Below are 24,889 nucleotides of genomic sequence, written 5' to 3'. Positions count from 1 at the left end.
AGGGCTTTGATGCCAACATGAGGGAGGGGAGCGCAGCATGGGAGGCATCGCTGGCCATTTTCCCAGAGTTCAAGAATCTGACTCAGGGAAAATTAGGAGTTTAAAAACAAGTATTGCGGGGGCTGCAGGTCTGCTAGAGCTGCTCGGGCAGGAGCGGTTCAGCGAGGAGGCACACTGCAGGAGGCTGTGCAGACACCGCTCCTCCCCATCACTCTTAGTAGGACAAGCTGTTGACTTTGAAAAAAGGCAGACGGAGCCCAGGACAAATTATATAACTTTCTTTTTCATCAGCCTGTTCCCCTGACTTCTCCTTGCAGGTTAATTGACTCCATTTGTGTGTCAAGGCCACTTACAGCTTTTTTCTATAAATGACTCCTGCCTTGTCTGATGGCACAATTAAATGTCTGAATTGTTTCTAAACCAAAAAAACCCAGAAACTTTTCTAAGCAGTGGATGTTGTGGAAGGATGGGATCCTTCCTGAATGGTTACTCATGAGTTTCTGTTGCCAGCTTTCCTCTGGTTCACTTTGTGGGAAGGGGACGGGGGCTTGCAAGGGATGCTTTCCTCGGAGCTGTGGGAAGGGCTGAGCCTTGGCTGCTTGGAGACACCAGCTCCACTTGGGAGAAGCATCCCCTGCAGGGAGGGTTGGGGACGGGAGTCCCACACTAGCACCGAAATTCAAGGGTAGCCCATTAACAAGAGACTTTAAATTGTGTTTCAAGGCCAAACAGCATCCTTGGGCCAGGGATGTGGGATTTTACCTGGGGCCCAATTCTAGAAGTCACAGGAGTAGCTGCTGGAAACCGTTTTATAGATGAAGTTGGATTAAAGGATCTGAGCAAACTGTACACGATACTGTATTTATGGCATGTGTCATTTGGAAATATTACAGCACCTAGCCTATCTATCTTCCTCTCCACTGGGGCACATTTGTGCAGGAAAGCCAAGTTTAATAAAAAATCTCCATTTAGCTCTTTGGCTGTTGAAGCTTCAGTGGGAAACATGGGGGGGGGGGGATCTATTTTTCAAGGCTTGCTCCATATTCAGATGGGCCTCTGTGGTCCAAAGCCAGTTTTTATTCAATCTGGACTTATTGCTGGATAAATAGGTCACTTTGATCTATTTATTATGAGAAAAAGGAGACCGGAGAAAGAAATGTTTGGCTCATCCCCAATGAGTTGTGGATTTAAAATATCCTCTCCAGCCCTTCCCAGGAGGGGTTGCGTCAGAGCGTGGGGCAGCATGAAGTATAGCCTGTACCCTCTTGCTTTTTCTCCGAGCTGTTACTGCAGATGATGGACCAATGCACCTCTTCCAGCCCAAGTGGGACCCTGCCTCAAGTACATCTCCGAAATGGCAGCACATGCCGAAAAAGAATCCCTGTGAACAGCCTGAGAGGCCTCTGGGATGTCTGTGGGCAGGGGACCTGAACAGAGACAGAAAGAGCCACAGCCTGAAGGCCATGGGAATGGGCCTGGAGAAGCAGGGGCCCAGCCAGGCTTGGCTCAGCTGGAAGATGTTTGCTGCAAATGCCTTCGCCCTTTCCTCCTTGTACCTGGGATATGGAGAAGGCTGAGGTACTCAACAACATTTTTGCCTCAGTCTTCACCAGCAAGTGCTCCAGCCACACCGTCCAAGTCGCAGAAGGCAAAGGCAGGGAGTGGGAGAATGAAGAATCACCCACTGTAGAAGAGCAGGTTTGAGACCATCTAAGGAACCTGAAGGTGCATAAGTCCATGGGACCTGATGAGATACATCCGTGGGTCCCAAGGGAACTCATGGATGAAGTTGCTAAGCCACGATCCATCATATTTGAGAAGTCGTGGCAGTCCAGTGAAGATCCCACTGACTAGAGAAGGGGAAACATAACCCCCATTTTTAAAAGGAGAAAAAAAGGAGGACCTGGGGAACTACAGGCCAGCCAGTCTTACCTCTGTGCCCCACAAGATCATGGAGCAGATCCTCCTGCAAACTATGTTAAGGCACATGGAAAATAAGGAGGTGACTGGTGACAGCCAACCTGGCTTCACTAAGGGCAAATTGTGCCTGACAAATCTGGTGGCCTTCTATGATGGGGTTACAGCATTGGTGGATAAGGGAAGAGCAACTGATATCATCTACCTGGACTTGTGCAAAGCATTTGTCACTGTCCTGCATGACATCCTTGTCTCTAAATTGGAGAAACGTGGATTTGATGGATGGACCACTCAGTGAATAAGGAATTGGCTGGATGGTGACCTTCAAAGAGTTGTGGTCAACAGCTCGATGTCCAAGTGGAGAGCAGTAATGATTGGCATTCCTTGGGTCAGTATTGGGACCGGCACTGTTTAACATCTTTGTCAGCGACATGGACCCTGGGATTGAGTGCACCCTCAGCAAGTTTGCCGACAACACCAAACTGTGTGGTGCGGTTGACGCTGGAGGGAAGGGATGCCATCCAGAGGGACCTTGACAGGCTTGAGAGGTGGGCCTGTGCAAACCTTATGAAATTCACCAAGGCCCAATGCAAGGTCCTGCACATGGGTCAGGGCAATCCCAAGCACAAATACAGGCTGGGCAGAGAATGGATTGAGAGCAGCCCTGCGGAGAAGGACCTGGAAGTGCTGGCTGATGAGAAGCTCAACATGACCTGGCAATGTGTGCTTGCAGCCCAGAAAGCCAACCGTATCCTGGGCTGCATCAAAAGAAGCATGACCAGCAGGTCGTGGGAGGTGACTGTCCCCCTCTACTCTGCTCTCATGAGATCCCACCTGGAGTACTGCCTTCAGCTCTGGGGCCTCAACATAAGAAGGACATGGACCTTTTGAAGCAGGTCCAGAGGAAGGCCACGAAGATGATCAGGGGGCTGGAGCACCTCTCCTGTGAAGACGAGCTGAGAGAGTTGGGGTTGTTCAGCCTGGAGAAGAGAAGGCGCTGGGGACACCTTATAGCAGCCTGCCAGTACTTAAAGGGGCCTACAGGAAAGATGGGGAGGGACTTTTTACAAAGGCATGTAGTGATGGGACGAGGGGTAATGGCTTTAAACTGAGAGAGGGTAGATTTAGGTTAGATGTAAGGAAGAAGTTCTTCACTGTGAGGGTGGTGAGGCACTGGGACAGGTTGCCCAGAGAGGCTGTGGATGCCCCATCCCTGGCAGTGTTCAAGGTCAGGTTGGATGGGGCTTTGAGCAACCTGGTCTAGTGGAAGGTGTCCCTGTCCATGGCAGGGGGGTTGGAACTAGGTGATCTTTAAGGTTCCTTCCAACCCAAACCATTCTATGATTCTGTGATTTTTCAGGGTGGCTCTGCCAATCTGTTTAGCAGCCGTGTGCTCCATCCTCTCCAGGCTGTTCCCACTGCCCTTGCCCTGATCCTAAGGGGTAAATCCAGCCCCGAGGTGATGGCACTGCAACACCCATGCTGGCTGCCGCAGTGAGGATCACTGCAGCTGGGCGGGAGGCCGTGGTACAACGCTGCTGCACCGTTTATCTCTTTGCAGCTGCAGCTGGGTTTTGCAGAGGTATTTCTGCTTTGCTTCATGGTGCATGTAAATTATTTGCTTGTAAATGTTATCTGCGCCTTCCCAAGGGAGCTGCTGCCTTCATCCCCTCTGCAGCCATCGTGTGCTCAAAGCCTGTGTTTATAATCGATGCGGCTTCTGCTTTAATGCTTTATGCCACCGTAATTCAGCTGATCTCCGTGGGAGACTTTCTGCTGCAGCTCCTGTATGTCCTGCACGCACCGTGGCAGCCGGCGGAGGGCTTCGTGGCCGTGTCCCTGGTGGTGTCCCCGCTCACCCCACAGCCCCGACAGCCCTCTGTCTTGCCCCCACGCATACAGTGTGGAGGCACCCGGGTGCCTGGAAGGGCTCCCACTGGTTAGCAGCTCTGTGTGGTCACACTGGCGTGTCAAGGGGTGCTGGGTGGTGTTTTGGGGTGCATGTGTCTGCGCCAAAGCAAAGGTGCTTGTGAGTACTTTACAAAGCTTCTGGAAAACTCCTGTTGAATAAAAATACTGTTTGCTTTTCCCTGCAGAAACACAAGCCTGAATCAAAGTCACCAGCCATCTCGCCCTGCAGGGTGAGCCTGCCCGAGGGTCACACTCCACCATGCCAGTAAGGAGACACAGAACGTCGCCCATTAAACCAGCAGTGTTCTCAGAGCCGGTGTGCAGCAGCACCAGGGTGGGGGTAATGCAAAGGTAAGTCTGTGTATTTGCTGGGGTGCAGGCTGCTGGCGGCCACCCCAGCCCCGTGACGTCAGGGTGTGCAGGAGCAGCTGGTGCTGGCTCAGCAGCTCCCCTGCTCCGAGCATCCTTGGGGGTTTTAGGAGCTGGGTGTGCTCAATCCTGCTCCCCCGGCCCCGTCGTGCCCCGCAGCAGGGGCTCTGGGCAGGCAGGGGCAGGCAGGGCCCCAGCAGCGCCGGCAGCGGGAGGACAGGGGTGACGCGGGGAGGTGGGAATTCACATGCGGTGATGCTACTTGTGCTATTGCGTAAATCAAGGGGATTTTGGAGAGGGTAACGAGGGCAACTGGGGGCTCTAGGCTCGGCAGGATGAGGCCTTGGAAGACTTTTTAATTCCCCACGTCGCGCAGTCCAAGGGTGGGGGCTATGGCTGGATTTGGGCCAGCGAGTTTGGGCAGAGGGTGGCCTGTGCTGGAGAGGGAGGTGGGCTGCAGTTCCCCCCGCGAGGCTCTCGCCCCGCTGCTAGCTTTGCTCAATTATGGGAAATCCTTTAAGCTTTCGCATTAGTGCTGTATTTAGGTCTGCACTGTATTAGGGCTTGGCATGGGGAGCAGAGTCAGATTTCTCACTTAATAAAGAATGTTTTAAAGGCATTTGTTATCGTGGGCCCGGCGCCGTGAGCCAGGATGCTGGGATGAGCGGGCTGGGTGCCGTTGGAGGTGAGGGTGCTGGGCTGGCTCCGCAACCTGCCCCGCTTGGCCATGGCCAGGTCCCATCTCCGCCTGCCTGTACCCTGCCTGTACCCTGCCTGTACCCTGCCTGCACAGCTCCCGCACCCACTTGCTGCCAGGACAGAGGGACCTGGTCTGCCCCGATTACCCACCCGGCCAGGGGTGCACAGGGGGTTGTGCATCCCAGGGCTGCAGCCGGTGACCTCCCAGCCCGTCTGCATCGGCAGAGCCGCTGGCAGAGCCCAGCCGCCCTCCTGCAAGGCTCCGGGGCTGCCGTGCTGGCGGGAGGCCCATCCTGCTGGCAGTAAATGTGTCATCGGATGGTGATGAGGGATAATGAGTCACGAACGCCCACCGCCAGCCAGCCAGCCAGCCTGGCCGGTCCTGGCGCAGGGCTGCAGCGTGCAGGCAGGAGTGGGGAGAGAAGATCTGCTCCAGCCCGAGCTGCCTCGCTTCTCTGCCTCTCCCCACCTCCAGCCTCATCGACCTGCATCTTCCACAGGACACCAAACGATGGAGCATCCCTCTGGCAGTGCTCGCCTGGGGCTGGGGTGACAGCTCTGCTCCCCTGGTCCAGTGTGGGGATGTGGTGGTCCCCCCCGTACACCTCCTCGCAGGTGCCTGTCACTGCCACAGCTCTGCCCACCGCTGTCGGACAGCTTGGTGAGGATGGGGCTGGGGGGCTGCCTCCCCAAACGTGTGTCCTCCAGACTGCAAGTAGCTGAAGCTGGGGCTGGACCAGCTCAGGGTGTGCTGGCAGGAGCGGGAAGAGCCTCCAGAATCCCCTTTTCAATGTGGGTTTTTCCTTTAATCTGGTAGTCATTGAGGCAACGGAGTATTAGAACCAGATTTTGAGCTGCTGCTGGTGGTGTCTGTGGCAAACATCCCATGCTCTTGCGGAGGGCAAAGCCCAGCCTTTGGCTTGTGTTAGTGGGCGGCTGAGGAGCCCTCAAGTGCCTTCTCTCCCCGCTCTGCCCCACGAGCGGCACTTCGGCACTTTGCTCCTTGTCTCCTAACTCCGACCCATGCAGCCCCACGAGGGCCCCGGCACAAACAAAGCCAGGCTTTTTCACCAGACCGTGGCTGTTGCAAGAAGGACAGGAGAAAGTTGTGTTGTGGCTCAAGCGATGTGCCCTGGACAAGGCCAGTGTGAGGGCACGTGGCAGCCCCACGGCCAGGAGCTCTGTTAGCCACCCTCCCTCTTCCCCTTCCCTCCAGACCTGCCGAGTGAGCAGGAAAAGCGAAGTTTTGTGGGATCCTCGCAGATCTGGCACTGAACTACCCCCAGGAGCAAAAGCAGCCCCAGCGCATCCTCTCCCAAAACCACCGCTGGGGTCCCTGGGTAGGGCCTCAACCCCAGGCAGAAATCATCCTGATGGGGAAAGCTTTTATTTTCTTTCCATCTTTGTCTTCTCCAGGGCTGGGCTTGATTATTCCTTTCAGCAACACAAAGTGCTAGAGAGGCTCAGCAGCCAGAGATCGATTTTCTTTGCTCTCGGCGCAACTTTTCTGTGCACAGGGAAGCAGCTTTTTTTCTCCCCCTTCCCATTGTGCTGAGACTTGGCGGGTGATGCCAGGGATGGCGGCAGCCGCCTCGCCGGCGGGAGGGCAATGGGGGACCCCGCAGAGCCACGCAGCCCGGCTACGTGCCAGCCCTCGCCTGGTGCAGTGCTGATGGAGGGTGTCAAAGCCTTTCGCTCGCGGCTATTGAAGAGCAACTAGATATTGCCGAGAAAGAAAGCCCAGCTCAGCCATCAGTGTCGCTTCGAGGCGCAGTGCAGGGTGGGGACCCTCGGCTGCTGCCTCTGCTCCTGCTGTGCTGTCCCTTCTCATTCACTGCAAAGCACTGGCTAATGGAGGATGATTTTCTTTCTAGGGAACATGCAAAAATTTGTGTCAACAGGCATAATGTACGAAGACCTCATGTTTAAGTGATTGGAACATAGTGGCAGCACAAGGTATGAAGACTTAACACAGAGGGATTCAAGACGCTTCACAATTATGCAGCCAAGCTAAAAAAAAAAAAAATTAAGAGACTTGCAGAATTTTAAGAGGATGGGGAAGAATTCGGTGTGGGACTAAATATGGGGAAAAAGATTAGAAAAGCAAAAAGCAGGAGATGAGAAAAGCCTGAGGGATGAGGCAGATGGACCAGCTCAAGGAGACCTGCCAGCCCGTGGACAAGGACTAGCCAAGGAATGAGTCTCGGCACTCTCCTCCCAGCGTCCCAAGTCCACATCCCCACACTGCAGCTGCCTCCAGGTCTGCTGTGGCACAAGACAGAGGCAAGAGCATCCTCTCGCCGGCACTGGCATAGCTGGGCTCACTCAGGGGCTGCTGATGCTGAGATGCCCATGGATGAATGAGGCAGTGGACCCTTGGCGTGAGCGGTGTCTCCATTCGTGCAGAGCTCTGTTTGTCTGTCTGTGCAGGGACGGTGAGGCAGCTGGCTGCCTTGGAGGCCAGGAGGGAGCACTGGCCCCATCAGAGCCACGCTCGCTTTCACCAGCCAGGAGTTTGATCCTCTCCAGACGGTGTAAATTAGGAAAGTCTTTGAAATGCCGAAGCACTGCTCTGCAATACCAAACCAGCCAGCAACCCCTTGCTGCTGAAGGTAGAGATACAGCTGGAGTTTGGATCACCAGCTTTTATCCACAAAATGAACTCGAGCAAGTTCATAAACTGCAGAACAAAATAATAAAGACCGTGGGCAATTACAACAGAGACCTCTGGAGTCCTCCCCAGCACAGGGAGCCCCAGCGAGGCTGTCGATGGCCCCCACTGCTTCTGATCCTGTCTGGCAAATATTAATTCTGTTTTCTTCAAGTTGAGAAATTAACTGCTTTGCAACTCCATCCAATTTGAATACTCTAATTAAGCAGTGTCGGTGTTTTTCTCCTCCAAGGACCTTCCCCGGCCAAGCACTTTAACCCCTTGGCTCCCATGCGGGGCTCCTGGAGCAGCCAGTCTCTGAGGGCTGGTGGTTCAGCTCCCTTGGATGACAATGACGGATGCCGCATGTTATCCAGGCTGCAGCTTTCTGGGGTGTTGCGAAGACCCTCACCGGTGCCTGGACTGCCTCCAAGCGGCCAGGTGTCATTTCCAGGGGAGCTGACAGGCTCTGGCACAGAGGGACACGCAGCTTTGTTCCGTCGGCCTTCCTTGCCAGGAAGGCTGATAAAGTGTCTCGTAATGAGCTCGCCGTGTTCTCGCTTCGCAGACAGTTTTGTTTGTTAGCTTTTTCAGGTGCAGTCTGGGGAGAAGCTCTGCCTGGCTGGCTGTTGCTCGCAGCTCTGCCGATGCACTTTTCTGCCAAAGGAAAGCCTTCTCCTCCGGCCTCAGGTTGATCTCCTCCAGCAGCATCGCCACCCTCCTGAGAGCCACGTGCAGCGTGGCCGTTTGGGGATGTGTGCGTGGCACGGGGACTCTCCAGTGACATTGCTGTGTATACGCATCCTCAGCTGTGGCTGGGGAAAAGCGATGGATGGCAAAGCCAGTGCCATAAGCATGGGGAAGAGGGCCATGCCATGTGGATGTGCCACCCCGCAGCAGTTGGTGATGGTGGCATTGCACACCTGGGAAACGTAGCTCCCATGTGTCGTGAGTGCTGCCAGGACCCAGTTTTGGTGTGTGTGTGTGCATCCCATCCCAGACAGGAGGGGTGCTCCAAGTTGCCCCGGGAAAGAGGCACCAGTATTTCAGCAGAAACATCCCCATGTCATCAAACCAAGGCACCCAGGTCCTGCCGGCAAGGCAAGGCGCTCAGGCGTCTCGGTGACACTGCCTGTCCCAGGGCTGGCAATGAGACCACACGGTGGTTGTAATGTTCTCAGGTCATCGCACAACCTGGCAGCTCCCGCCCAGGGATTCAGCATGCTTTAATGAGCTCAGCGCTGGAGTCTGCACAGAGAAATTAACCATTCGGGATAATACTTGTCACTTTGCTACGAGGAAACTGTCAAGTGAAAAGTAATTTATTATAAAGAAGAAAGAAATGTTTTTGCATATTAAAATCGACATCATATTAAAGTACTTTCTCAATACCCCATTTGGGTTGAATTTTATGTTTTCTCTCTCTCTTTCTCTCCAATGGGAGTAAAGCAGAGGGTTTTGCTCTAATTAATTGTTGGCTGCTTCATTTTGCTAGCGCATTTCATGCACAAGTTTGCACATTTCTGTAGCATTAAATTGCAAATGCTGCAGGAATATGATAAAAAAAGGAAAACCCATGGAATTTTAAAAGCGAATGGAAACTTTTCTGTTAGACATCAGTTTAAAATTGCTTTATTTTCAAAAAGCTTAAAAATATATCTTGACAGTGTATTTACCTTCTCCCCTCCTTTCTTCTCATTTGGGGTTTAAAGCAACAGGTTTCGTTTATGTGTTCACTGTTGTCTTCTGAGCCTTAAGGAGCTGTATTTTCAGTTTTACTCTACTACAATGTTGGCTAGAAACTTTAAAATATGTATGTATGTATATTTCTAGGGAGAGGCTGTCACATGTGCTGGTGATTTGACAAGGTCAAGCCTGAGGACAGCCCCATCCCCTCAGCTTTGCAGAAATTCATGGAAGCGGGTATCCAAGGAGAGCATGCCGTGCTGGCATCATGTCATGTGCTTGGAGGACAGGCCACTTTTTGGGAGCCATGGAGCTGTGGCTCGGCACAATCCCAACACAGATACGGTGAGCAATAGCTGGAGGCGCTTCCCAGGCACTGCGGTACGGATTATATTAGCTCGGACCGTGAAGGGCAGTGAGGAGATAGCTCGATGACTGGAGAAAATAGGAAGAGGAGTGACCCATGAAACCAGCTTTCTGGCTGCACCACCAGTGTCCTCACACGGAGCGGTGACTCGTCACCACCTGGAGACCCGCTTGCCGGCCCTGGTGCAGGATGCTGATCGTGCAGGCAGGAGGTGCAGCATCAGAGGGGATAGCCAGGAGAGAGGGCTGGTGCGGAGGCGAGGGGCTGCAGGCTGTGAGTGTGGCAGGATGTAGCGACAGCATCTTCCCCTGCGGTGCTGCTCATCAGCAACAACCAGCTCCTGGGCCAAGCTTTTCTAAATGGCTGGTGATCTGGTACCATGCCTGGGGACCAAAGAGAGATGCTTCTCCTCCCAGAAATCCCAATAAACTCCTTGTATCAATTATAATTCAGTGCAGCCCCACTTCTGCCGCCGAATCAGTAATTGCTTTGGAAAATGATCTTTACCTTTTTTTAAGTGCCAGCATGTCTTTTGTTGCTACTAAAGTAATGGCTAAAAGCTGACGGATGGCATAAAATGAGAAATTTCTGAGAAAGGTCCTCAGAATTTGCCTCTGAGTCATCTCTAGGTTGGCAGGAAAAGCTGGCAAAGAAGAAAAGTATCTCTGCAGGTCGTACTGCCTGAAATAGCCCAAGAATTAGGTGCCTGGGCCAGGTGAACACATCCAACCCCTAAGACATATTTCACCATAATCTGATGGAGCTGAAATCAAAAACCATCATTACGGTTACGCGACTGGTATGACAGGACCTCCTTGAAAGAGCCGCATGTGAGAGCAGCCCCCAGTGCTCTGGCAGCCATACGAGCCCCGAGCAGCCAGTCCCTTCCCTGCAGCTAACATGCTGAACACCATAAGGCACAATAAGTGGATTAGCAAAACCACTGGAAGAGGCGGAGAAGAAACGACACTAGGTCTTAAGCTGGTTTTGCATGTATTTGCGCAAATGATGTGCCCAGCTAGACGGTAACTTAGGTGAAATCCAGGCCATCCCTGCTGCGTATCTACCCAGCCGCCTTCGCTCGGCAGCCTGCTGCAGGCTTCCTGGCAGAGAAGAGCCTGGTTTATAGCTCGGGCAGACACAATGAGTCAGAGCAGCGAGCGGGTCGATAATGACAGCACGGACAGCCTGCAACAGGCAGCCGGGCAGCGTCCACGCCGTGGCTGGGGTGGGGAGGCTTTGGCTGGTGGGGAGGTGGTGCAGTCCCGCGCTGGCAGCCATGGGAGATGCTCTGGACTCCTCACTCCCTCCAGAGCTTGGGGATGCTCCTCCGTCACCTCTTGGGGCTGGCTCTGCAGGGCAGGGTGCTGCCTGCCCTCCCTCCTGCCTCCCTGTTGGACACAGCACCAGGCAGGATCCATCTCTCATGTCGGTGAGGTGGGGATTGCAATTATTCCTGGCCTTTGCTTGTGCCATCTGTCTGTTCCCTGAACATCCCTGCAGGATCTGTGTCTTAGCAGGTTAATTTAATAAGAGCCTGCGTTATTGTTGCTGGCTGCAGGCATGGCATAGAGCAGCTGAGCCCACCAACAGCACAGAGCTGCTCTGGTAGCATCAAACCCTGCCCAGATGCTCATTTGGGAGGTTTGTTTTGCTGAGAGAGGGCAAACCCTCCTGGGGCAGCTCCGAGGTCCGAGACTGGCGCCTTTCTGTTTGGCAGGAGCGGGGAGAAAGTGGCAGCAGAGATTAGATCAGGCCTTTGACCCAGGATGCGCCACACCTCACCGGGACGGAGATGGTGATAGCAAGGGAGTGGCAGAGCAGTGGTATCGGCAGGACGTGCCCTGCGTGGCTGGCTCAAGGCTTGGCCATTTATGGCAGAAGCAGCTATTCCCATCTGGAGTTTCAAAACCTTTTACATCACCGGTTATTTTTGTGGCTCCACGTACGTGGTAGAGTACAAGGCGGTGAAAGAGCTGTGCAAACTGTTTAATGAAGGGAACGACTTGTCTTAAGGATAATGAACAATTGGGTGCACTTTGAGACCAGCCTTTTTTTTTTTTTTTTCAGCTGTAGACACGTATAGCCAAGTACAAAGTGCTGTGAGTTGGGAAATAAACCTCCGGGAATCCAAATTGATATTGATTAAGCACCTGGAGGAAAAAAATCCAGGTTCCCTATCCTGCGCCCACCTGCTTGGGCTGTCCACTCAGCCCAAGAGTGAGGCATTGTTGGTTAAGTCAAACTGCACAAAAATGTATTTGTTTTTTCTTCCGCTTGCCCCATCGCTGTGCTCTTTGCCCCGATTCCTCTCCCTTAGTCATTTCTCCACTCATCGCAAACATAATGGACCGGCAGTACCACAAAGACATGCGCATAATGAACCTAAGTGACTGTGTAATCTCATTATTGTCACCCTCATCCTCCCTTGCCCCTTTTCTCCCTCCCCCCCCATTTGTCACTGTTGCTGATTGTGTCATGGTTAAAATTAGATGGGAAGCTCCTCTGCGAGCACCTTCATCTTTCCTTTATCCTGAGCACCTTGAGTGCATTAGGTACTTTGCAACTGCTCATGATTTATAATAGGGTTGAAATAGGAGGCAGCCTGTTTTAATGCTCACCTTTCTACATTTTTGAGCTGATTCACCAGCCATGTGAATGTCTTCCATCCAGGCATGTCTACCTCATGCCAACAATTCACTTGACAAAACAATTTTGGAGGCAATGGCAAAGGAAAGAGAGGGGTTATTGCTTACATGCAATAAAGAAGAGTGACTCAAATTTGGTGTAACTTATGTAAGATTTGTTCTGGTGGCTAGAAGTCCTCACTGAGCTTTCCCCATAACGGACATATTCTCTTTATGGAAAGAAAGTGAATAAAATAATGCTATTTGCAAAAACAACCACAAGCAGAGCCACCTCTACCATACCTTATATGCGTCTTTGGATGATGCTTAGCCTTGGCCAGGCACCTCTCTAGGACCTGCTGGAAGCACAGGACAGACACAAGATGGACACACGGCAGTGTCTGCCTCAGACTTTCAATCAAACAGGTAATGCACACAGGGAAGGGACAAATCCTGCATCTGATCTGTCTGCTGCAGTTCTGCAGACCATGAGAAGCAGCATTCTGGTGCCCAGAAACAAATGTGGTTATATTAGAGGGCAGCTTCTCCTATGGGCGGGAATGCTTTGTGCAAACTATCAAGCCAGTGACTGAGGGATTTTATTGTTTTAGAAAGAAGACAGCTGTTTATTCTTCTTGGTTACTTCCTCTTAACAACGAGGGAAATTCATTGATGGGGGAAACGCCAGGGCTAATTCCAAAAGTGCCCGGGGATGCATTTGGGTGGGCTAGAACGCCGAGCGAGGCGGCCACCGCTCCACCACGCCGGCAGCTTGGCGGCTTCTGCTCCCGTGTTCGGTCCCTTGCTGACACCTGCTGTCGGCCGGCTGGACTGATGAAGCCGCCCAAGCGACCGAGCATCCCGGAGCCACCACACACTGGTTTGTTGTTTGGGAGAGTCAGTGCCGGTTCTGGCAGGCTTTTTGTGCGACAAGGGCTCTGAGGGAAAGAAAACAGGAGGAAAAAGCAAAACCTCTGTGGAAGTACGTGACAGCCACGCAGCGAGATCTGGCTCTTTTGCTGCGGCCGGGAAGGTGTAAGGATACAGGACAAAGCTTGTAAGTAGAGGTAACATCTTTTATAAGCCCGCTTTATCAGCAGCACGCTTTTAGGCACGTAAAATCGTGATGACGGCGTACTTTCTCTCTCCACCCTCCCTGCCACTCACCGACTGTGCCACAGGCCGTCTCCCTTTCCCCACAGGCCTGCGCCCTGCCTTGCCCCCGCCGCACCGCCAGCCCTTCAGCCCTTCCTCCACACCACCACCACCAGCCCTTCCCTTCCTTCCTCCACATCACCAAACCCAGCAGGTCTCTTCCCGGCCGGCAGCCGAGACATGAGTTTTTCTCAAGTTAGTGAGAGCCGAGCAGGACTTGGCCAAGGCGCTCCTCAAGAAAACCGCCTTTTTATGTAACTTGTGCCGTGATTAAGAACGATTTCTGTGCTGGAAGGCTCCAGTAAGGCGCCGGTGCCCGGGAGCAGCTCGGCCTCACAGCGGGCGGCCGGCGGCTGAACCGGGCCCGATCGGCCGCGGGGCCTGCGCTCACCCCGCGGGGTCGTCCGGCTCTCCGGGGCCCGGCGTGAGGGGACACCGGGGATGCAAGGCGTGTGTGGCCGCACGGCTCGGGGACCGCCCGCCCGCCTACCGTCTCCCTCACCCTCACCCTCACCACCCCCCCGGCCCGGGCTCCGCCGCAGCGCCCGCCGGCTGCTGCCGGCCGCCATGTCGGGGCGGCTCCCCGCTGCGAGGCCAGGCAGGGCGGACGCCTCGGTGCCACACGCAAAGCCGTCCCCACACAGGAGGCGAGCGGCGCTGCCTCGGTGCCACACGCAAAGCCGTCCCCCCGCGGCGGGTGTGGCCGCACCAAGCGCCCGGCCCCTGTTGGCGCGGGCGGTGACGCGGCACGTCGCGGGGCGTGCCCAGCCGGCGCTGCCGGAGCTCCGCGCCGGAAGTGACCGGGGATAAGCGGCGGGGAGGGGCGCGCTTCCGGGTGCCGCAGCATAACCCTTCCGGGCGGGGGCGGCCGCTGCCGGGCGGTTCCCGCGGCGGAGGCGCGGCGGGATGGAGTGAGGCGCGGCGGTAAGGAGCGGGGCGGCGGCGGGGCCGGGGCCGGGGCCGGGGCCGAGGCCGAGGCCGAGGCCGAGGCCGAGGCCGAGGCCGAGGCGGGCCCTAACGGCTGTCTCTCTCCCCCTCAGGGCGGCGCGGGAGCAGCGGGGCCTCGCCCTTCTCCTCAGGCGGGCCGGGGCTATGCGAGGGCCGCGCTGCCGCCTGCCCTAGGCCCGGGCCGCGGCGGCGGGCCCGGCGGGGGAGCGGCGAGCGGCTGCGGGGCCCGATGCGGGAGTACAAGGTGGTGGTGCTGGGCAGCGGGGGGGTGGGGAAGTCCGCCCTGACGGTGCAGTTCGTCACCGGGACCTTCATCGAGAAGTACGACCCCACCATCGAGGACTTCTACCGCAAGGAGATCGAGGTGGACTCGTCCCCCTCGGTGCTGGAGATCCTCGACACGGCGGGCACCGAGCAGTTCGCCTCCATGCGCGACCTCTACATCAAAAACGGGCAGGGCTTCATCCTCGTCTACAGCCTGGTCAACCAGCAGTCCTTCCAGGTAACCTCGCCCGGGCCCTGGGCGGGGGCGGTGGCCGCCCCGGCAGCTCGGGGGGGCGGGGAGGCGGCTGCCCCGGCGTCCCCTCCTCGGACGCAGCCGTTCCTGCCCCGGGGAAGGTGCTGGGCCGAGGAGGGAGTTTCAGGGCTAGCCCTGGGTGCCTTAAGCTCTTTACCTCCGAAGGGGCAAAAGTGAAAATGCCCCGTGTGAAAGTGCATTGACCAGCCCTGCTTCCTGACGGAAAACTGCTTGCTTCGCAGGTACTTATCAGGGTGCCACCATTGTTAAATCCCACGCAGTGTTGGAGAACAATGACCCGCTCCCACTTCCCCAACAGAATTCTTCTGGCAATCCCCTTTTATGAAGAAATCACTCGATATTAAAATCGAGACTTCCCTTTTTTTTCTTTCCCCTCCCCTCCTTCTTAAAAGGCCTGTTTCTTCAGTTGGTCTTGAAGAAGAGAGTCTTATTGTTCTGCAGTTGTGACTTGTGAAGTAAGCTGCTATTTTCCACCCCCCCCAAATATATTCCTGTCCAGCATAAGCTTGATGCTTTCACAGCGTAGGTGGTGTACTGAGAGGAGAGGAGAAGCAAGCCATATGTGATAATTTGTGGCTCTGGATTTCATTTCTATGTTAAAACTCTCCAAAAAATGGAAATATCTCAGCCAGTAACTGGTCTAAGCTGCCTCTAGACGTGAGGCTTTATTTGTGGGGAATAAGTGGATTTAGCAGCACTGCATGCAGTGCAGGGATTTGCAACTACTGCGTTGGCTTCAGTTGCCGAGTTGGGTGTATTCCAGCTGCTTGGCAAAACCTTGCACACCCCCACTGAAGCAGTATGTTTGCTTCTGCTGAAGGCTAAACTTTATCATAGCAGAGGCCTCGAAATAGCCCCAGTACAAGCTGAAGACATACCGTCTTTGGAAAACAACAGCAATGACATTGGGATGCTTTTCCCCTCATTTTCACTTGTTTTAGGGACCAGCAAGTCCCCATTATTGAAGGAATGGACACACAGTTAGTAATCCACCCTGTTAATATTTAATTATTCCTGTCTGTCTGTAGCATGTTTACTCTGAAGCCTGTAGGTGTAAACCACTCTCTGCAGTTCTTTTACACAGTGGTAACTTCAAACGCTTTCATTGCTTTGTCTCAGAACTATGCAAGTATTTGTAGAACTTAGTAGTACTGATAGTAACTTAAAACACTCAGGGGACAGAGGAGGCTGACTCAGATTTTCAAGTGTAAACTCCCCGATGTTAGCTCAGACTTGAATAAATGCATCTCTAGGTAATAAAATCTCTTTACAGCATCTAATTTGGTTACTTACATGTGATTAAATGTGTTCCCAATGAATTATTCTAAGCATTCCGCAAGTGAGAAGACTTTATTTAAATTACTAGATTTCTCAAGCTGTAAACTAAACACAAACTTCCTAAATGATTGTGTAATGGCATGCTGCTGATGATGTTACAGGTCATTAGACTTGAGACAATTTTTTTCAGAAAACCAAAATCAACTCTCAAAGCAGCTATGCTGTATCTTCCTCTAGCTGAACTGAAAGTCTCTCTTAGAGTACAGCAGTCGCTTTCTGTTTGTATATACGCACACATTTTCTAAAATGTGTATGCATTTACCTAAAATAATAACTTTTATTAAAGATGGGTAGTAAACTTTCTCCGAGTTCTAAATCCATGTGAGTATGAATTTAAGAAGTCTTCTGATGTATTTTGAATGTCCAGTTGCATGTGAGGGTTATTAAAATGTGCTTCTGTAGTGGTTGTATAGTAATTCCGTGTGATTACTTAAATGTACTAACCAGTTGGATTGTTTGATCAGGACATCAAGCCGATGAGGGACCAGATTGTCCGTGTGAAGAGATACGAGAAAGTTCCTCTGATCCTAGTGGGGAATAAAGTGGATCTGGAGTCGGAGAGGGAGGTCTTATCTGCAGAAGGCAGAGCCCTGGCTCAGGAGTGGGGCTGTCCCTTCATGGAGACATCAGCCAAGAGTAAAACAATGGTGGATGAACTGTTTGCTGAGATCGTCAGGCAAATGAACTATGCCTCCCTGCCTGAAAAACAAGATCAGTGTTGTACAACTTGCATCGTCCAGTGAAAGAAATTAAGAAAAACCTCAATCATGGCCATACAGAGCAGGTTGGTGGAACAGTCATAACTAGTTGAGGTGCATAGGCATGCTGTTTAAGTAAGCAGATAAAGTGTGACAAGGAGTCTGAAATTAAGTAGTCTAACCTGGAGGTGGCCTTCCTCTGATGGAGATGGAAGCTTGTGCATTCAGTTGCATGTGGTTACTTGAGTCAAATGGACTTCTTGCGTTACTTCAGCAGGGTTAGTTGGGGAACACTGCATTTACTTGCAGTAATTTTACAGTGAGACAGAGCGTATGATCTCATCTGCACCTATTTTGACTGTAAGTGCTGTATTTGACGTTACGTTATCCTTAATAATGTTTTGTGCTGTTGCAGTGGGTTTCTTCATTGGTTGTAGTTGGTATCTGAATTATTTTCAAGTAATGGGAATTACCTTGGGAGCTCAATGGGATTATTGTGACCTAAGCGTCCCAATAGTTCTGCTGAGACTTCGAGCTTGTTTAAAAAAAAAAAAAAAAAAAATTCTGTGGTACAGAACCTGAATGTACTTAGAGTACAGTTCTGCCTTATCAGTGGAATAAGTTTAAAAGAGAACCACCATGAGCTGTGAGGAGTGACTTGAAGCCCACATGTACTAGTCGAGGACATGTGCAAAGTGCTCTTCATCTAAAATCTCCAGACCAGAGAACACACTATAAAATGGCTTCCAATGCAGACTTTTTCCTTTCCCAGTGACTCATAAGAGGTGTGGCAAGAGTGCAGTGTTCAGAGGGGCCTCTATGAAGCTTCCCCTGTCTTGGGTATTGCTTTGGTTTTTATTTTTATCTGCAAGGATAGCTGCTCTTGGCCCTTCACATGTATGGTGGTCTTCTTCAGTACCTTTTTCACCTGTTTGTGTAAATTAATCTGCTCCTCCTCTGCATGCGGCAGCACTGTCATTCCTGTGTGAGGTGGTTCTGGACACCCCCCTCCCCGCTCTTGTTTTTCTTCTTAGCCGTTGCAGGTCTAGTTTCGCCATCAGCTTGAATCCACGTTACTGAATAGGGCTCTTCTACATCATTGTTACACTCTGTGTGCAGCCAGCTGGTCCATCAGACCTTCAGTTGTCTGTTGGACCTGTCCTGGCAAACAACTCGATGTGATCTCTGAGGGCAAGTGCAGGAATGAGGGAGGACATAAAAATTCAGGGGAAAGAACTGTCCCTCTTGACAGCTGCACTGATTGAGGCTTAGGCTCCAACTGCCATGTTAATAACTCTTGCTTGAGTCAAAGGAGGTTTTTGTGTCTTGAGTGACAACAGGGAAATTAGGTTATTACTGGAAGCTTTAGACCATGTATCCTCTTTAATCTTGAGTGCAAGGTCAGAGAGTGAAGTCTCAAAGCTTGTCTTTGAGATTGTTATCAAGTGCTTTGTGAATGTAAAATTTTACATACTCATGACCCTAGCACTGTCATTCTAAAGATAATACATGATGTTTTTATCTCCAGTCCTGTGAAATTAGGAAAGGCTGCTGTCACCATGTAAGGGGTGTGTCTAAGTTCAAGATTTGCTTGCTGAAAGGCGAGGAAACCGCTTGTGTTGGAGCAGCGAAAAATACAAATAAGGTCTTTCCTTGTATGCTAATACCTAACACCTGCAGAGCCTTGTAGGGTTCTAGGAAGGAGTATATCAAAGCAATTACTGCTTTCTTAACTAAGTGCTTACAGGGTTAATATCTTGAGTCACTTATAGTAATGCAAAGTTTCAGCTAGTTCTAAGGCAGCTTCACAAACAAAGAGTATGTGGGCTTGAAGTATCATGCCAAAGGTTATGGCAATCCCCTGGGTTACTAGTGGTTTGTCCTCTGCAGGTTGTTGTCTTCAACACTGACAAAATCAGACCCTTTGTCCATGAAATTTATGGACAAAGAATTGTCCAGAATTGGTTACTTCAAAGGGAGGCTTCTTTGTAACCTGGCCAGTTCTGGGTTTAGCATTAAATATCAAGTTTAATCTTAAAAGTGAAACTGAGGCGGGAGACAGGGCCATATGTTATTCCTCTGAATCCTAACTTATGCCTAGATTTGATGAGTTTCCTAAGCATGCTCTTGCTTCAGAAGAAACAGCTGTATTCTTGTGTCTTAGTGATCTCTTGAGGTAGAGGAACCTAAGTTTCTGTAATACACATTTCCTCCCCTTCATTCTGCCTAGCTCATAATGTCACATCAAGCCTCTAGCAGCAAAATACTTCCTTGCTTCTAGGAGGTGCTCCTTCCGCCCAGTGCAGTCTCATCACCTGTGCCAAACAAGTAAGTCTGTCCTTCCTAAGCAGCTTCCTATTCAGTCCAGATCTCACCATGCCTGGAACATCTTTCCTTATTACTCGTCCTGGCTCTTCATAGGCTTCATGCTCCGTATCTTTCATTTCAGCCTCGCACTTTCAGGATATTTTCTTCTTCCTGGCTCCCACTCTGTCCTTGTTCTACACCTTGAGTAGGTGTAGGATCTCATTAACTTTATGATAAGCCTTTACTGCCTGATAATTTCTGTCTGATGTGCTCTAGTGTAGAAGAGCTGCTGATGGTCTCTTGTGATAGATGTAATCAGCTTTGTAATTCTTCTGCTTATCTGTGATCCACAAAACAATTGCTGCTTCTAAAACATCTGCTTTAGCAGTGACCCCTCCTAGGTAAAGCGAAACTGAGGAAGTGGAACCAGCTGCCTGAAAACCTGAGTGTAAGAAGTGGGCTTGAACTATAGCTCTGTACTGGCATAATTGTCATCTCTCAGTTCCGTGACCTGTCTGTGTCCAGGAGGAGTTTTATGTCTGGGACAGTTAGTTCACAACGAAGTTTGTGTCTCTACAATTCTGATGGAGAAACCAATGGGAGGGGTGGGGGGGTGGGCCTGGTTTTATCTGAGGCTGTTTCACTGTCAGTGTTAACTAGCAGATACCACTTACCTCATTTTGGTACCGATACCTCAACATATCTGTCAAGTATGATGATGTGTAGGTTCTACTATGGCATTTTTGAGTAGTACTAGCTTAAATTACTGTTTCGTCAGCCACCTTGGGTGAAATGAAGGATGGAACATAACTACCTAATCAGGATAACCCATAGTTCTTTTTAAAAATGTGTGTTGTTCTTGCATCCTGTTACCCCCCCCCCTTCCTGCTTCTGCAGTGGTCTTCTGTCATTTCAGTATTGCGTTCAGAGATGTGAGATTTCCAGTAGCTGCTCTCTGTTCCATGCTCTAGTATTTCTTTTGAATTTTCAGTATGACAGTGTTTTGTATTTTAAATCATCTTTAAAATATGGCACCTGTTGCAGTGCTGGTGTGTTAAAGGTTTTTTGTAGAAGTACTAGTCAGATTTGGAACACCTTAATACAGGGGTGAAAGACTGATGCTGATTAGTGATTTCTGTCCCCTCCATTCATGAGTGGTGTTAGCAAGCACTGAAGGAAGAGTAGTCTTCTCTAGGGATAAAAACTGAAAGTATACTGTCTTCTGGTCTGTGGCTATACAACACAGATAAATTTATTCTACTAGATTGTCTAACAGCCCCTTCTCTCCTGCCTGCTTGCTGAAGGGACTAGAGAGTGCTATAGAAATTTCATGGGCAAGTGAAGCCAGATAAGGTACTTTGGTACTAATTGTAGTAACTAAGCACAAGTTAAATGGAAAGATGACAAATCTGAATTGGGAGGTCCCTAATCTGTAAATACAGGGATGCTGAAGGAGCATGTGGAAGAAAATACCATTACTTGCTTTTTCTGTTCTTACTGTCCCCAGCAATTCTTTGCTGGCTACAGCACTGGGTGCTGGATTTAGGTGAAGTTTTGGGATGGATCTAACTCTGGTAGGATGAGGAGCTGCACTGTAAATGGTTTGCCTCTCCTGTGCTCTAAGCAAAGATAAAACACCTATTAAGCAGGTCTGATCTGTCCCCATTAAAAGCTAAATGCTTGTTTGCTGTTTTGACAGTACAGGGACCCTCCCCATCTAAAACTCGCAGGCCAGCATCAGTGTGTGGGGGCACATGTGCTCACCAGACTGGGTGAGAATTACTGTTAGTTCAAAAACATGCAAACAAGCAAGCAAAACTTGGCTGTTTGTTCCTGTCAGTGCAGGCGTACTGCTCCTGGATGTTGGTGGTGACCAGCTGTTAGGCAAGAAGGGAACCCTGACTATGTCAGAGCACTCTGTTGTGACAAACTGTTAATTGAGAGCAAATCAACAGCTGAAAAGAAACAGTACAGTAGTAAATGTAAGATCCTGACTCCTACAAAGAAGAAATTACTTCAAGAATAGAGAAGACTCATCAAAATCCCTGAAAAGTTAAGGATCAAGCTTCAATGAAGTACATGCAGGTGCATATGAAGGACAGGTTTCTACAAACCCAGCTTTGACTGAGGCTTTTAGGATATGTCTGCAGATAAATCTTGTGAAGTGCAAGCAAGTTGTCAGAAATACAAAGATGTATTGGTCACATTGGTAACACCACTTACATTTGTGTGCATGATTGAGAACAGTAGCGTACAGTTCTGTTCCTGCTGAGGCTAGGTCTGATGACTGCGAAGGGGTTTTTTTAGTAGTAATTTAGGGGATCTGAATGCTGAGAACTCGGATGTCAAAACTGAATTAGTTGGCTCATCTACCTGTTCCCAGAACTTGTACAAAATGCCATTGCTTCATGTCACTGGGTGATGTAGTGCCTTCTCACCACCAATGCAGTCTAATGCAGGTATCTCTCTGCAGGAGAACTTACATTTCCTACCTGTTTCAGATCTTTAGAAGCAATTTAGTATCCCACAGGGGGCAGCTGTTACAAAGTTCATAGCAACCTGCTTGCCTCTTGTATTACCAGAATTAGAGGAGGATAACTTCAAGAATGCCACTATGTAAAGCAGTGCTTTGGAGCTCAGTACAGAAAACTAGCTGTCCCACACTGTGGGAGAAGCTGAGTTCACTTTGAATGTGTATTGAATATGGCTTTCATCAGTTATTTTGTTTAAATTGCAGATAAAACTCAGAGGAAACTTGCACAGATGCTGCTTTGGAGAACTTTCAGCCCGGGTTGCAGAGCTGAGCCTTGGTAAACCTGTCTCTATTACAGCACATTGCCATACATCTAAGTGCATAAGGTTGGTGGCCTCCAGGATCCACACACCTTAATCAGAATGCTTAGCATGTTTACCATAAGTTTAAAAATCTGTTCTTTATCTATCAGTCCTTTTATAGCTTTCTAAGTTCATGTAATGGCTAATATGCAAGAGTTCATTTTTAATATTTTAATTGATTTCTTTAATCAATTTCTGAACTTGTATTTATTAAATACTTAAACTCAGTATTACCTACTCAATGCCTTTTAAAAGAAGAGAGTTTTAATGGAGAATAAATTGAGCCTTAAACAAATGGTTACTTCTGTATATTACCTCGCATCAGTGCTTATTTCTATTTGCAAAGTTTTCTCCTACAATGTAGTTGGTCATTCTTTGAGACTTTTTGTTTACGTGTGACAGTGTCATGAAAAGATACTGAAGGCACCTCTGTTGTATGGATGTAGTATCCCTTTTCTTGGCAAATGCAGCTGTGATATTGTAACTGGTCCAATTTGACCATAGGGATTACTTGGAATGGGATGTAAAGTCTCCAGCTGATGATTCTTTTCTTGCAATCATGGGTTTCTTAAACTCATTTAATCAAAAATGACAATTGTAGCATTGAAAAATGGCAGCACACTTTTCCTTCTACTGAGTTTCTGAACTTGCTTGTTTACAAATAGCTTCGTTATGCCTTTGAAAAGGGATAATGTATCCTTCAAAACGGGCTGTATGCCTAGTCAGTCAGCTCAGCTTTGCCTGGCACATTAAGAGACATCTAGTAGACCTCTGCACATGTAAATCTAATGCAAATAAGATCACTTTACATTTTATAGTTCCTAATATTTGTCTTTCTGAATAATATTTTAAAGCAATATTTGTTAAAGTTTTTCTTGCACTGTCACAAATTGCTTTTTAGTTGGTTTTTTTCCCAATAAACAAGTTTAATATTAGAGACAAGTTGGTGTAACAAGGGGAAAAGCACCAGGTTTCAGTGATACTAACTGCAAGTGTGCTTTAAACAGCCATTGCCTTCCTTATTGTTTACCTGATCAACATTTTCTCTGAATACTTGAAAATTTTAACAATAACACAGGTATAAAGAGCAGAATGAAAATGTACAAAGAACAGATGAAATCTTTTTGTTCAGTTTTATTAACATGTTGCATACATGAGAGCTTTTTCTAGCAGTGGTTTAAAACGTGTAATTTTTTTTTTGCAGAAATGTAATAACTGCAGCTCACCTACTGCACCAAAGTTCTAGGTTTTTAGGAGCCCAGCTTTAGTCATTTGAACATGCTTCTAGAAATGTACATTCTTTCCCTGTAATAGCTAAATAACTTTGAGAAAAGCTCCGGTAAAAGCAGTGATGGATATATGAGGTTAAGCAGTTTAAAACTCACGAATTGTATTGTGGATGATGGCATTTAAAACAATAAAAGATCACCGGTACAGTATCTCAACACTAATGTGTTTTATTGGTAATAATGCAGGCTGACTTTACAGTGTTAGCAGAAATAAAGATTCTGAGTCTACATTCAGTGTTGAATTTGAATCCTGAAAAGAAGAGGACACCAGGTTTTCTGCTTGGGTATCAAAACACCTGATTTTTTTATTTTTTTTTCCTGTGGGGTTACTTGAAATTTTTTTTTCCCCCTGTTTGTACAAACTTTATAAACAGGCTGAGGCTAATACTTAGGTTTGCACTTTAATATTGGAATTAAACCAAACCTTGTATTCAAAGTAGATTTTTTTTTTAAGTGGTGGTTGTTGATCTTTTTTGTAGGTTGTAAGGAAGTAATAGGAAATAAAAGTAATTCATAAAGATCTTAGTTTTCCTTTGTCTAAGGGGGAAAAAGTTGGTTTACTATTAATCAGTGGTTCATCCCTATGGGTAGTTATCAGACCAGTGTTCATTTTCATTGACCTCAGCGCAAAAAAAAAAAAAAACCCCACAAAAAAAACACCTTTAAAAACTTGAACTAGCTTAGAGTGACAGGACTGGGAAAACGAGAGATGGTTTCTTCAGCACACTTTGGGGGGAAAAGGGACCAAAAGTTATTTTAGGCTTCCTCAATAGATTGCATGTGAAGTTGCTTATTAGAGTAAGAGGCTAATAATAAATGCAATATGTATTGTCTTTACTATGGCATCTGTTTAGGAGTTGTTCAAATCACTGCAGTAGGGCTCTACAAATAAAAATGTAACCTAACATCATGTATCTAATGTACTGTATCTTTATCAGTGATAGGTAAAATCTGGAATAACAAGTGCAAAAACGGAACAATTACCTATAATGCTTTGTAAAAATTTTTCCAGTAGAATTCATTCTTGTCATTTTGTAAGACAACCCTACAGTCCACCTGTTTGTAACTTTTTTAATAAAATAGATACCTGTATTACCAAACTGGGGTGACTAGTCTGTGTTCAATTTCTTCTAAAGTGGGCTGAACTGACAAGCTGCTGGTTTTGGGGGTTTTTTTGTGTGTGTGGTTTTTTGGGTTGGGTTTTGGTTGTTTTGGGGTTGGTTTTTTTTTTTTGAGGTACTGGTTCTTCTAAACATAGTAACCACATCTGAATTGTGATGAATGACTCCTTCCAACTCAGGGAAACAGGCTGTACAACTGTGCCCAGAGTGGGTGTAAAGCTTACTGTCTCAGGCACCCTGAGTAGAGGGGAGAGGGAGAAAGGGCTGTGCATCTTCTTGTGCAAGGCAGGGAGTCCTCTGTGAGCTGGGGACCCTGTTCAAAGCAGCCATGGTGCCTCTCCTCGTAGGCTGGTATGACAAAGCTTTATTCAAAACAAGTACCCATGTTTGTCTTGTCCATGTCTTTAAGGTTCTTATTTTTCATGTAGGCTTTT

The 24,889-nt window shown here is 49.2% G+C and overlaps 1 protein-coding gene and 1 long non-coding RNA gene across 2 annotated transcripts; both read left to right on the top strand.

The window, feature by feature from the left end:
- The first annotated feature begins 3,951 nt into the window (after positions 1–3,951).
- Positions 3,952–8,942, top strand: LOC138690654 (uncharacterized). Its single transcript, XR_011329411.1, has 2 exons — positions 3,952–4,179; positions 6,771–8,942. It is a non-coding gene; the product is annotated as an uncharacterized lncRNA (long non-coding RNA).
- Positions 8,943–14,187: 5,245 nt separating this feature from the next.
- On the top strand, positions 14,188–24,434 carry RAP2C (RAP2C, member of RAS oncogene family). Its single transcript, XM_069811397.1, has 4 exons — positions 14,188–14,305; positions 14,422–14,831; positions 16,670–16,989; positions 21,948–24,434. The coding sequence occupies exons 2-3, from the start codon at positions 14,559–14,561 to the stop codon at positions 16,946–16,948; spliced, it is 552 nt and encodes a 183-aa protein (XP_069667498.1). The 5' UTR covers positions 14,188–14,305; positions 14,422–14,558; the 3' UTR covers positions 16,949–16,989; positions 21,948–24,434.
- Positions 24,435–24,889: the final 455 nt, after the last annotated feature.

Source organism: Haliaeetus albicilla, chromosome 23 (assembly GCF_947461875.1).
Source record: "Haliaeetus albicilla chromosome 23, bHalAlb1.1, whole genome shotgun sequence".
In the NCBI taxonomy this organism is placed as follows: Eukaryota; Metazoa; Chordata; class Aves; order Accipitriformes; family Accipitridae; genus Haliaeetus; species Haliaeetus albicilla.
The sequence above is the reverse complement of the archived record's forward strand: the minus strand, read 5'-3'. Positions and strand labels throughout refer to the sequence as shown.

Coding starts and splice junctions, on each gene's coding strand:
- RAP2C (XM_069811397.1), top strand. CDS start 14,559: ATGCGGGAGTACAAGGTGGTGGTGCTGGGCAGCGGGGGGGTGGGGAAG. Junction 14,832..16,669: donor TCAACCAGCAGTCCTTCCAG/GTAACCTCGCCC, acceptor TTGTTTGATCAG/GACATCAAGCCGATGAGGGA.